General features: G+C 28.7%; 1 protein-coding gene across 1 annotated transcript; it reads right to left on the bottom strand.

Moving 5' to 3' along the window:
- Nucleotides 1–3,725: 3,725 nt before the first annotated feature.
- On the bottom strand, nucleotides 3,726–5,899 carry LOC7492470 (UPF0496 protein At1g20180). Its single transcript, XM_002306664.4, has 2 exons — nucleotides 5,622–5,899; nucleotides 3,726–4,857 (listed from the first exon to the last, which is right to left on the bottom strand). Exons 1-2 carry the CDS (start codon nucleotides 5,659–5,661, stop codon nucleotides 3,806–3,808), a joined length of 1,092 nt encoding a protein of 363 aa, XP_002306700.3. The 5' UTR covers nucleotides 5,662–5,899; the 3' UTR covers nucleotides 3,726–3,805.
- Nucleotides 5,900–14,071: the final 8,172 nt, after the last annotated feature.

The following is a 14,071-nucleotide window of genomic DNA, read 5'->3' as shown; positions in this document are numbered from 1 at the left end:
GAGCATATCATGAATTTATTTTTAAAGAGCTAAATTAGACAAAGAACAAAAAATAAAAAGACACGAGATAACTCAGGTCTTTTACAAAACTAGTGAAAAATCCTATAAAAAACAAATAAAAAAAATAATATAGCCAAATCTCCTATTAAATAAATGATGAATGATGAAACTAAAAACAATAAGCTTTAAAAAAAAAACAAGCAAACCCAGAAAAATCTCTTAAACTTGGGTTAATCTCCTATTTTCACAACTTATAAAATCTTAGACACGATTCAATTATAAAGCTCAATTCTCAACTAATTTATATTGAAGGATAAAATCAGGAAAAAAATAGATTTAAAAGTTTTGTAAAAGTAATAAAAAATAGAAATCAAAAGAATGATGATCAAATATGATAGTACAAAAAATTGAAGAATGATGAAATTATATAAAAAAACAATTTTAAAAATTATCTCAAATAAAACAACTAGTAATAAAAAGAATGGGTACTAAATTTGATAGTTGAAAAAGTTAAAGGAGGATAAAATTGACAAATAAAATTTAATTTTATAAATTATTTCAAATAAAATAAATAGTAATCAAAATAACATGAACCAAATCTAAAGAGATAACAAATTGAAGGGCTACTTTAAAAAAATTTAAGCATTAGACACGGAAATCAAAGAGATGAGAGAAAAGAAAACAAAAAAGGTTGTCAGTATTAAATCAAATATTAGTAAGCCAAACATGCCCCCTAGAGATAGAGGATCCCTCGAGACATTTCAAGCATCATCCTGAAAGCCACTGTTTGGTTATTGAATAACCTCATGTGCTGCTCGAATAGTGAAGAAACAACCCACGCGTATAATGCACGCATCAACTATTTTGATTTTTAAATAATATTTATTAAATTACCAAAGAACCTCTAATGTAACTTGATTATATGGTAAGTTTAATAACTCATCCAGATGATATAGAATAACATGTTTGAAGTCAGGTCTACAACCAACCAGCAAACTAACGAGAGTCAAGCCTATTTTTCTATGTCGAGATGATGATAAGGGAACTCATTAATGATGTGGCAAGGATTCCACGTGACCAAAAAACCTCTCTAAAAGATCAAAGGCAATGTACAAGTCATTAGAGTTAGATTAGTGTAGGGAAATCCTAAAGTAATTTGATTAGGAATTAGTCATTAGAAAACTTCTCCACCTCCTTGGTTCCCCATAATAGATCTTAACCTCTAAAAAAGAAGGGGAATCATGTTCAGATAATAGGAGAAAAGAAAGAGGGATTCTATTTTTTTTCAAAATTATTTTTTTTATCCTTTTCCTTTTTTGAGTTTGCGTTAAGCTTAGTTTTCAATTTTAAAAGGATAATATTCTTAGATTTTAAATTATCATGAGTATTTATGCTTAGAATTTTTCTAAATTTGATTATGATATATAAATATCTTATGTTTTTCTATGATTAAATTTAATAATTGATGACTGAAATTCTATATGATGGGCAACATATATTTTTTGGTTTTAAATATATTGCTAATTGATAGTTTATGTTGGATGCATGACTAATTAACTTAAGCAGCGAGAGTATCTAATTTTTAAAGCCATGTTTGATTATTTGATACTTAAAAAACATAAGTTTTGATTAAATTAATTCTCCATGTGTGTTAATTATCATAAATAAAATTCTTCTATCTTGATCTTAATATTGTCAAGTAATTAAATATTGTATGCTTAATGAGTGTTATTACGTGATTAGGATTAATTGATTCACAAATACTAAGTTAACTAAAAGTAAAGATAAAAACACCTAAGCTATCCTTATATATTATATATCAAAAATGTTTTCTCTGTCGCGTTACCACTTCTCTAGCTAGATCTGTATTTTCTTCCTCTATGTTTTCTCTATGAAAGAACATATTTACTTCAAAGTCTTTTATTCAAGACATGTTTTGAAAAATTACAAAAAACCTCGGAATCTTTGTTAATATGAATCTCATATGTGTGATTACAATCCCTGCAAACCTAATATGTTCCTTCTTATCTCCAAATGTCCTTTTCAATGCACTGTGTTCCATCTTCGCCTTCACCTCCTTCATTCTACTTACCTCCACCACCCCTACCAAACTCACCTCCACCACTTTCCAAACATTCAATCTTGAATTATCATTATGAAGCATTGAATCCATCTTATATATTGTACTGTCGTACTCAACACTTTAAATAATTTAAAAACATGCTAATAATTAACAACTTAGAAGTTGTACAAAAAAAGCTATGGAAGGATAAGATTAGCCTTCTAAAAGAGTTGAAACCAAGCTGAAGGATTGGTGACTGCTCCCTGCCTAGGATTCCGACGCATGGAGGATGGATCGGAAGCCTCGTGACCTATTTCTTCCATCAATGAAGGTTGTGAGAACCAGAACTAGCCAATGAAATAAATCAAAGTGCTTTTCTGCTAGGTTACTTTCTTCTTCATCGGATATGCCGTGAAGATTGTCGTGGGAATGGGTTGCAGCCTTGCAGGGTGGTTCACCGACTAAGAAGATTGGAGTGCTTTTCCATTTGGTTTTTGCTCTCATTAATTTGTCGGATATGCCATGAAGATCACTGTGGGAGTAGGCTGTTGAAGGAGATGAAGAAGATGAAGAAGGTAAGGGAAGAGAAGAATAAAAATGCTTTGAAGGTATGCTATATATAATTACTGGATTGCTATTTTTTATTTAGTTATTTTTTTGTTATTTTAATGTAAGGGTTTTTTAGTTATTAAATAAAATATAATTACAATCTTATAGATAATTGAACCGTTTTAATTGATTTTTTTGGCACTATATAAAATGTTAAGAACATATAAAATTCATAATATTTTCAGTAATTTTCAAAACTATAAAGACAAAGTTTAAAATGGAGTAAATTATATGATACTCAGGTAATTTTTCCATATTAATAATGGACACCATGAGCCATATTCTATCCTCCTACCTAATATTTCATTAATTATATGTTGTACACGCTTCATCACATGATAAAACATTGCGTGGGACTTAAAATGCATGAATGTAGTCATCAAATTAAACTATGTATATAGTTTTTTATGTAGTTACAATCCTAACTTTATGTATTTATCTAATATATATATATATATCCAGTTTTATTTAGATTTAATTAATGGTAAGATATTATCTTCTAATAGAAAAAACGACATCAATTCAGTTCATGCCGCAATTCACTCACATATTATCCCTGTATTATACATTTTCAGTTCATGTGCTCCTGTTTCTGTTCAAAGTATTAGATGTGAATCCTGACTTATAGAAAGGTTTGAGTCATGAATAAAAGGTGAATTCAAAAAAATTATTTTAAAAAAAATTAAAATGATATGATTTTAATAAATAAAATAAAAATTAACGGATTAAAAGTTAGGTATTAACTGAGTTAGACCTGATTTTTTATTAGATCAATCAAGTTTTTCCTTTTTAATTTTTTTAACTCGGACCGGTTAAAGTCTAGAATTACTAAGAATTTAATAATTGTAGTTCAGAAGTATAAATTAGGCTAGGCTGACCAGTACACTTCAAAATTCTACTTTAAGTTGGGATGGTCCAATTCATCTATCAGGATGAGCTGCTCCAGAGGTTTAAAAAAAATCATATCAAAACGGACTATTAATTTATTGGAAAAATGGAAAAAAAAAAACTCTTTCTAGAAAATCAAATATGCATAACTGAAAAGACCCGCATATAATAGGAAGAGCATCACATATAATTAATGTAAAAATAAATAAATGACACGTATATACCCTGTACAAATTAAGTATTGTTCTAGTAACTGAAATGTTCAATGCTAGATGCTGTCATTTCCTTAATCACTAATGCTCTTGCTCGATTAATCGTTAGCAGGCAGAGATACACGTGCTCTTCAAGCTCCTCTACCTGCTTCCTGAACCCAGAATCACTCTTCTTAAGCTCCTTTATCACTTGAAAGGAAAATCTATCCTCTTTCCTCTCCAAACAGAACTGTATCATTGCCTTGTCGTGTTCAACTTCATCGTGAAGCCTAGCAACAAGTCTACTCATCGTGTCAAAATCCCTATTCAATATGTAAGTTGCCTTGGCTGCCACATCAAGTTGCTGCCCGACTTTCCTTAGGAATCCACTTCTCAGAAACTTAAAGCTCAAAAGCTTTTTCTTGAAGCGCTTTAGTGGGAAGCTCAAAATGGCTGGACCCATAACTACGACAGTAAGAGTATGTGCTGCTAGAACAATAGCTGAAATTGCAATTAAGCCACAGGCTGCTGTTATGCAAATTCCTGAAGCCTTATGGATATATGCAATGAACTTCATCTTCCTAGCCACCTTTTTTCTTTTGGATTTTAGGTGGTTTAGAACTGAAGAGTACCTGTCGTTAATTAACTTGAAGTCATGCTTGTTAGGAGTGGAAAAAGGATTGCTTTGGACAATGAATGAGTTCAGCTCGGAGACAATCAATTTCAATTTATCAGGCGAGTAATCATCGATACTATTCAGCACTCTTTGAATGAACTGGTAACTAGATTGGATCTGGTTTATATTTTTGACGAGGTAGCTACAAACATTTGAAGCCTCGGCACTCAGGTCAAAGTAATTGAGCATGAGGCCTTTGAGTTCAGGTACTTTTGAAAGAAAAGCTGATTCGAGAATTGCAGGTATAGAATCCTGACCCGGTTCCAGGAGAATTTCAGAAAATTTTCTATGGCAGTAAGATGGAAAAGATGGCTCGTTTACAAGTGATTGAGCTTTGGTGAAAAAATCAGCATAGGATTGGGTTCTTAACGCGCTAAGATACTCCTCGTTGACATTCAAGCTTTTACAGGCATCCCTGAATTCCTTCCCATCTGAAAACCGTGATAAAATTGCCAAATTCTATATAAATCACACAATTGAGTGATAAAGGAGGCTATATAGGTGCTATCAGAATTTCAGCTTGTAGATAGTGCAATTCAAACATTTATTTTTTAATTTTGGAGGTACTGACCTTAGACAGGCACTAATTTTTCAGCTCCTGGAAAGCTATAAAACACAATCTTTTATCTGACAAAGAACACTAAAGTTTGACAAAAGAGCCAACTTGTTTTGGGGGGGACAGTAGACAGAGAAGCAGCTATAATTTTTCATATACGCGAAATTCGTTTTAAAATGTTATGGTTTGCATGGAAAACATCCTAGCTACAATTATTATGAAATGAATGGAGAAGTTTATATATATATAGAATACCATGATGATGACGATATATCAGGTAAAAAAAAAGAATTTCTTCTACAGTTTTTTTTTTTCAAGTGCAAAAATGAATATCGATTCTGGTAGAAGAATTGAGAAATATAATCATTCCCGTTCTATATGTTCTAAAGATTGCTAACTTTTCTTCAGCCATGATTGCAAGGCATATATTCCCTAATTTCATCACCTTTCCTTGTGACAAACGATGAATAATAATTGGCGAGACATGATATGATCAAACTATTCATAATAAAAAAAATAAAAAAAAAATGTCCCTTTCCATTCATGGCCTTCATAACTAGCTAATTTTGTTTTCCTCTACGAGTTGTTAGTGAATCTTAATATAAAATGAAATATGGAAACATTAATATGGCAGCATACCTTTTCTGTTCTTTGAAGCTCTAGATTTGACCCACATCATATGCTTTTAAATCTTAGTCCCAGAAGGAGGGATACAGCTCTTGATCACTTTGATCAAGAAGGAGAGTACCGGCATAAAAGTTTTCACGTCCCCGGCTTGAGCTTCTTTAGAAATACTCGTACTCCTACGGATAATGAAGGATTCTAATGAGTTATTTAACAGATTCCTATATGTTGTGTATACCGATCGATTGTGTATCTTTGCTTTATAAAGCCTCTAAAAGACATTTGAAAGTGTTGCGTTTCACGTTATATATATATATATATATATAACATTCTTATCTAATAGAGAAAGCAGGATTAATTACTTCTCCAATTTGTTTGCAAGCTTTAAGGCTAAATTTGCTGAAGAGTTTTCCTCTCTTCAGGAACTTTATTGCAGATGTAGGCTCCTTTCCTTCTGTTTGCCTTTGCATTTCTTGTCTTTAAATTTTTTATACACGTCTGTAATCTTGTCCTCATATTGTCAAATGGTTTGTCACTTTGCAGTCGTTTATATACAAATATCATGGCCTAGCACTACCAAAACAATTATCAAAAATTAATATCAAAGGCAAAAAAAATCCGTAGTGATATTATTATGATTTTATTGTTTTATTATTAAAAAAGAATTGGTGTTATTATATAGTGATTTTATTGTATTTGTAGGTTGGAAAAATAAAAAATACAAAAATATTAGAGAAAAAAACTATTATATACCAATAAAAATATCGATAAAATATAAATTATCAACAGATTAATAACTAATTTAGTCTATCAAAGAGTTCCAGAGAATTATAAGACTTATATAATAGATGTCACTTCTAAGTAAAATGTTTACATGAGAAAGTATGTTGCTCAGTGGAAGCTAGATCATAACATGTTTGTTTTTTTTTATTATTATTCATAATAAAAATAAAATAATAATTGATAAAATTTGAATAGTTAGTTTTAATAAATAAATTAAAATTCAGACTTACAATTGATTAACTGAAAACCTCCAGTGGACAAGCTTTCTTATATGGTTTGGCTCTTAGCAGCAACCTAGCCGTAGATTGGTTCTAAAGTGTGTTCATGATAAATAATAGTAATAATTAAAAAAAAAAACACTATAGGTGCAAATGCCTTTTGGCTACAAGGCGAAGCCGTGTAAGCCTTTGAGTCCAATAATTAGCTCATGGATTATCATCTAGGTCATCATTACCGCCTAGTACTGCTTGCTTTTAATCATTGGACGGATAAGATCAGGCGGGAACCCTCGCCTAATTAACTTGTTAATTAGTAGACGCATCTTTTACATGGATGCATCTTCAAGAACCTCACAAATTAATAAAGTGGTTCGGTAGGCATTCATGATTTCCATTAATTTATTATCCAAATATTAATTATATAAAGCTCAATTAACCTGCCAAACAAATTAAATAGCAGCTTGTTTCCAATGTATTTTCAGGCATGCATTATATGAACTTTATATTTTGAAATTAAGTTGATTGTATGTAATCAACCGTGATTTAGCTTCATTTTTTCCGTTCATGATTAAGATTCGAGATTTTTACTTGAAGAGTTTGATATCCTAAAAGAAATGGAGAAGAGTCATGCTCGTTGTATAGCTCGAGTTCCTATTCAGTCTTTTAATTTAAAGATTAGGAATCAAGGAATAAAAAAAGACATAATTAAAAAAAAAATAAGTTGTCACAAAAATCCTAATTTGTATTTTATTACTAAAATTATTCTCATATTATAGTTTATATTTTTTTTTTATAAGTTTGACGTGTTAAATTTATAATCTTAATCATGGGATTGAGAAATTTTTATAAAAATAAATTAAAATAAAATAATTATTTTTAGTAAATTTAATAGTAACAAAAAAACTAAATTAAAAGAAAAAAATCAAATTAAGCACTGATATAGTTAATTAATCAATTAATGTCCAGCATTTTGGGTGGAGACAATTTCATTCATTGTCTTTGTCTTTGTATTATATGTATTACTGTTTGTTTGTATTAATAGCAATTGTACGGGAATGATGATGGATGATTTAAACCATAAAATGTTGAACGGCCTATAGAAGAGATTAAGATCACGATTAATATATTTATTTTTTAAAATATTTTTTTATTTAAAAATATATTGGGATAATATTTTTTTATTTTTTTAAATTTATTTTTAATATTAATATATCAAAAAAATTTAAAAATATCAAAAAATATTAATTTAAAATAAAAAACAAACATTCTCTGAGAACATAAAAACAAAGGCATGCATATACCTGGAGCATATATATTGAAGTGTTAAAAATAATGACAGGTTTTCTTTCCCTTAACATCTCTTCAAAAAAACTAAACTCGATTAAGCATTCTTCTGAGTTCTATGTTTTCTGGTTGCATCAAGGGATTTCAACGATCTTTTATCTACGTCTTTCATCTCCGGCTAGGGAAAACAGCCAAGAGTATTGGGTTCTTGTTTTCATTTGTTGGTAATTTAAATATTTAATTATAAATATTAATTAACTAATCGGGTAAAAAAAGTGAATTATTTTAAATAAAAAATAATAAATAGTGTAGCTAACTTTAACACACTGGCCATGTCATTGAGTATAAACTCGAGAACGGATAAAGATAGAAGTTGTTCGGATTTTTTTTTCTCTCTCTCTCTCTCTCCCCCTTTACGTGCTCTGTGAAAACAACGGCGGGTTTTTGCTCTTTGAGCAGCCGTAGCCGGTTGCTTGGTGCTTCGGCATTTCATTTCATGCATGGAAAACAGGAAAAGTGTTTAGGAAGCAGGGGGCAACCAAGCTTAATCTCTGCCCTGTCATGGAATGTGATTAATTAATCTAATCACTGCATTAATTAATAAAATGAAAAGCTAATTAATTTAATCATTTCATATATAAGTTCAATGTTAAGATGTGTAAGTAATCTCATAATATTTATCAAAACGGAAGATCTATTCATATCATGCTTAGAAGTATATCATTTTCAAACTCGTACAAGCTATACCCAACTCGTTAGGGCAAGATATATATCGTGGATGCGTGGAAATTTCAGTTTCTGATGAGGACGACGAATGGTTATGTATACCTCATCTGACATTCGTGTTCACATGAATATGCACAGTTTCCTAATCGATCGCTTGGCTTGTTTTCCCTCATAAAATTCTCCCATCCTTCCCAACTAGCTAGTGATATAATTAAGTTAAATGTGTATTTTTTTTTTTTTAATAATAATCGAGTTTACCATTAAAAAAAAACTATGGTAAACTAGAATTCAAGGTAATTGTGTATTAGGGTGGCATCTAATGTTCAATGTGAAACGATTGCATGAAAGATTTTCTTTTGCATGTTGTCTGTTAATTAACATGTCTAACCAAACCACTATCCTCTTTTTTTTAAAAAAAAAGAGAGAGATAAAAGTCATTGGATTATCAATCTTTTACATGTAGTTAAGTAAGGATCTTCATACTGATTGATTGAAAGAAGAAAAATTCTTGCACTTGTGCGTGAAGAAATGTACTCTCTCTATATGTTTCAAACGAAGGCCAAGAGACTTCATGGATATGGCTTAATTTATTCGAAAAAACCTATTATAGAGAGATGATGAAGTTTTCGATCATTAAAAAACACAAAACAAAACAAGAAACATGTAAAAACCTTTTCTCAGTATCTTGGTACAATTTTATAAAGGAAAAACAATTGTAAGTGTCATTCTGCAACAAAAAATATGTTTGAAAGTGTGATAATAATTATTTTTTAAAATATTTTTTATTAAAAATTACATTAAAATAATATATTTTTTTATTTTTAAAAAAATTATTTTAGATATTAATATATCAAAATGATTTAAAAAAATAAAAAAAATAAAAAAATATTTATTTTTTAAAAAAATATTTTTAAAATATAAAAATAAACAGGCTAAAAATAGACACGCATGTAGCATTTGCTGCCCATATACCTAGCTTACAGATTATAATATATGAATACAATGATAATACCCGCCAAAACAGTATAATTACTGAAATTGCCACGGGGACTATAGAAGTGAAAATAAACGTGAACAGCATCAAAGTAAAGCATACAAGAAGTAGCTTAGAGGGCGTCATCTGTAAATTGTCGGTGACGATACAGCTTTTTAATAACTTTATTATTACATAATAACTTAAAACACGTTAATAAATTAGGTCGGTTATATATGCAAGTCAAAAATACCTTTTAAAAAAAAAGTTGGGTTGTTATGTAATAGTTACAGGTTTCATGTTTATAGTTGTAACGTCTAAGAATCTTCTTATTCATTTCCCCCTCAAAAATTCATTATGAACCAGATAAGTGGCCCCGACATAAGGGCGCCGACCGAAATTTTCTTAACATAAAAAGTTGTTAAAGCAACACAAGTATTTTTTAAAAAATAAAAACAAAATTGAGACCTGTGTCATTACATGAACTGTATTTAATAAACTCGGATAGGATAGATAATATCAATAAAAAATTGAAAAAACAATAAATAAATTAGAAAAAAATTGCAAAAAAAAAATATTCAGACAATACCAATGTTTTTTAAAAATAAAAAAGATTTATGACCTGGGTGATTTACTTGACTGAATTCAATAAGATTAGTTAATTTAATAATATGACTAAAAAGATATTGACAGTGTGAAAAAAAAAACTTGCAATAATTAATTATAAAAAAATAAGTTGTCAATATAATACTCGAAAAGAAAAGAAAGAAAATTACGCTTCTTGACCATTAGAAAGAGCTAACCAAAATGGTTTTAAAGCCATTGCGAAAGGCTACACAATAACATCAAAAAAAATCACACACACTGTAAAAACAACAACCCAAAAGGCAAACCAAATAATATATCATGAAGTGAGCATCTCATGCTTATATTTAATCAATTAATTTAATTTAATTCAAAAATAAAATTTATATTAAAAAAGCTATATTTAACCAAAAAATGACAAATAAAAAGACTCAAGATAACTCGGGTCATTTTCAAAACCAGTGAAATATTCTATAAAAAACAAATAAAACATAATGGAGTCCGATCTCCAATTAAATAAATATTTAAGGATGGAACTGAAAAAACATGAATTTAAAAAAGGAAAAAAAAGAAGCAAACTCGGGTAAATCTCCTAACTTTGGTTAATCTTTCAAATTCACAACCCATGAAATTCTAAACTCGGACTCAATCAAGAAACTCGATTTCCAATCAATTTAATGTTGAAATATGAAATCAGAAAAAAAATCCAAAGAAAAAAAAGAACAAGCAATCAAAAGAATGAGGATCAAATTTGATAATAAAAAAACTGAAGGGGGGCAAAATTGTAAAAAAAATATCTAAAAATCATCACAAATAAAACAAATAACAATTTAAAGAATGAGATCAAATTTGACAAATAAAAAAAATCAAGGAGGATGAAATTAAAAACAAATTCTAACTCTATAAATCATTTCAAAAAGTTGCTTTGAAAATCTAAAAGGCTAGACATGGCAATCAAAGATGAGAGAGAAAAAAAAGATCGTTGACACCAGACCAAAAATTCGTTAGCCACACACACTGTCCAGGAATGGAAAGGCCGCCAAGATAATTTGCATGTCACCCTAGAAGCCACTGTTTGGCTGCCGAATGCTGCCACATGTATTGCCCATATAGCGCCAAAATAGCCCACATGATGAATCTGCAATGCTCGCGCCAACCGTTATTTTTAATAACATTTATACTTATTAAATGACCAATTTACTCCTAAGTAAATTTGATTGTAAAAAAAAAAAAAACCACAATGAAAATGCATAAAAGGCCTTAGACTTCAGTTATAAAAATCTTACTTATAACAGTAATTTAGTCATTTTATTATGTTTAAAAAAATAAAAAGATGAATAAGCCAATGAAAATAAGTTTTATATTTTTGCTTTAAAGGGTCTTTTAGTAATTTTATTGTGTAAAAAATATAAAAAAATCAATATAAATCTAATCAATTTGATAATAATTAATAAATTCTGTTAAAAAAACTATATTATCCCTAACAACCAACTCAAGAGTTTAGTAATGGAAGGGTGAATTTATCATTATATTGTTCTAATAAATAATAACTTGTGTCTCTGTAAAAGGTAATTTCGCTAGGAGATTTGGCTTTTTCCCCTTAATTGGCAGCTCCTCGTGGCTTTATCTGATTTTTGATCACATTATTCATGTAAAAAGTGTACACATCGTGTCACCATATGGGTCCCAAATTCAAAAGTTCATGTGTTTGAGTGATTTCGTAGGCATAAGTTTTTCTTAGCGAAATTTACTTTTAATTCAAATATTTTTACTTTCATCTTTTTTTTTTAACAACTATTCTATGATTAGGTGTTTTACATGATAATTTTGTCAGAACTAGATGAATACATACATGAATCGATTCAAATAAATGGTTTTTTTAATAATTATATTACTTAATAATAATAAATAGAATATAAATATTTTCAAGTTTTACTTGAAATCTAACTTTTATATATATATATATATATATATAGTATTCGGATAAAAGATATTCATATAGATATGATGGACAAGTAAACTCTCTATTATATGTATAATAAATTAAGAGAAGAAACTTTTATGAATAGAGGTGAGATTTTTTAATTAGTTAGCGTAAAAACTAGAATGAAATAAAAATTAAATTGAAATGTAAAAAGTATGGTCGACCCGGTATTTTACAAAATAAAATGTATGGCAATTAAAGAATGTCAATTTTGTAAATAAAGCAAAATTCTCCTACCCTTTTATGTAGAAGCCGACAGCACTAAATTTTGTTCTTCCTCCATTTTTCTTCAATATCTCTCAAGTTTTAGGGCATGAAATTGGGTTTTTGGTGATTTCTACAAGAAAAGCGAAATCAAATTAGAGAAAAGTTTAGATAGAGAGAGATGGAGAGTTTAGGTGTATAAAGAGAGAAAGCTTGGAATTGAAAGAATGGAAGAAAAATCTTGAAATTGTTGCAAAAGGCTTATCAAATTGAATTAATTAGCATTGGTAAAGTATTCTTTTGTAATCATATCCACTCATTTTCTTGTTATTGTTTAGGACATTGAAAATTTCTAAATTTAAGGATTTTAGAATTTATATGATTTGCTAGGAAAAGTATGAATATATGATAATAGTTGATTAATTGAGATTTCTATTACATGATTAAGGATTTAATTAGAGAAATTGAAGGCCAATCATGCAAAAATTAAAGGGTTAGTGGTAGCCATAATTAGGAAATTTGGGATAAATTGAAAATATATTTAAATTGTGTTGGTTTTGGTATTTAAATAATGTTAGGTATGTTAAGATTATTTATGAATGATGCCATTTTATTACATAAGAATTTACTTGTTGATGTTATATGCATGTATGACAAAAATGCAAAAATCGTACTGGACCGTTCTGACTCGTGTTTTAATGACATTTAGAACATGTTTAGGATGGGGCGCTGAAATAGTTTAATGTGAAATAAATGGGCTGACGTGGAATGTAGGAATTAGGAAATATAAGAATGGGTAGTTCTATTTCACATATATTTTCAGACTCTTCGGTAGTGTTTAACACTGTGTGGTTGGAAAATGTTTTTAAAAAAATTATTTTTTTTATTTTTTTAAATTAATATATTTTTGATATTTTCATATTATTATTATATATATATATATATATTATAACACTTTAAAAAGTAATTATTATTCTATTTCCAAACACCATTTACAACTTACTTCTCAACTTACTTTTCTTTGTTTTAAACTCACTTTTTTCACTGAGTTTTTTTTTTTCTACCTTAGAGTTTAGTTTCTATTATTGTAAAAATATATTAAGTTACATTTTTAGAGTTCATGAATTAGAAGTGCAATTAAAGAAAATAGTATCTTTGAATTTTTAAGAAATTTATTAACCTCATTCAATTTACTTTAAAAAAATAATAAAATTTTAAAAATAAATAATTGATAATTAACAACCATAAATTTTCAACTAAATTAAATTCTCAATGCTTCAACAATTAAATACTTTAAATTGTTTTTACTTTATTATATACTTAGTATATATGTTATGATTTTTTCTTTATTACAAGCTTTTAATATATATTTAATATACATGCGGGTGCGTGTATGGATCCCTGGTCTATTTATTTTATTTCATAGACAATAAAACCAAACATAATAATTATAACTTTTATTTTCCCAACACAATCCTAGTTCCCCTTTTGTAACTAAACGCTAATTATAGTATGCACAAAATCTTTGATTGATGCATTTTTTATCACAAACAATGTCTTGTCAATTGGTCGCTTGCACACGCTTGCTTACTTGAATTAAACATAATACACTTATCACGACCACGGGTGAAAATATCAAAAAAATAACCTCGAGAATAGTACATGGTTTAATAATATTTTTATTTTAAAAAAATTATATTAGGAAAGC

Source organism: Populus trichocarpa, chromosome 5 (assembly GCF_000002775.5).
Source record: "Populus trichocarpa isolate Nisqually-1 chromosome 5, P.trichocarpa_v4.1, whole genome shotgun sequence".
Classification (NCBI taxonomy): domain Eukaryota; kingdom Viridiplantae; phylum Streptophyta; class Magnoliopsida; order Malpighiales; family Salicaceae; genus Populus; species Populus trichocarpa.
This window is presented reverse-complemented; position numbering and strand designations above follow the sequence as displayed.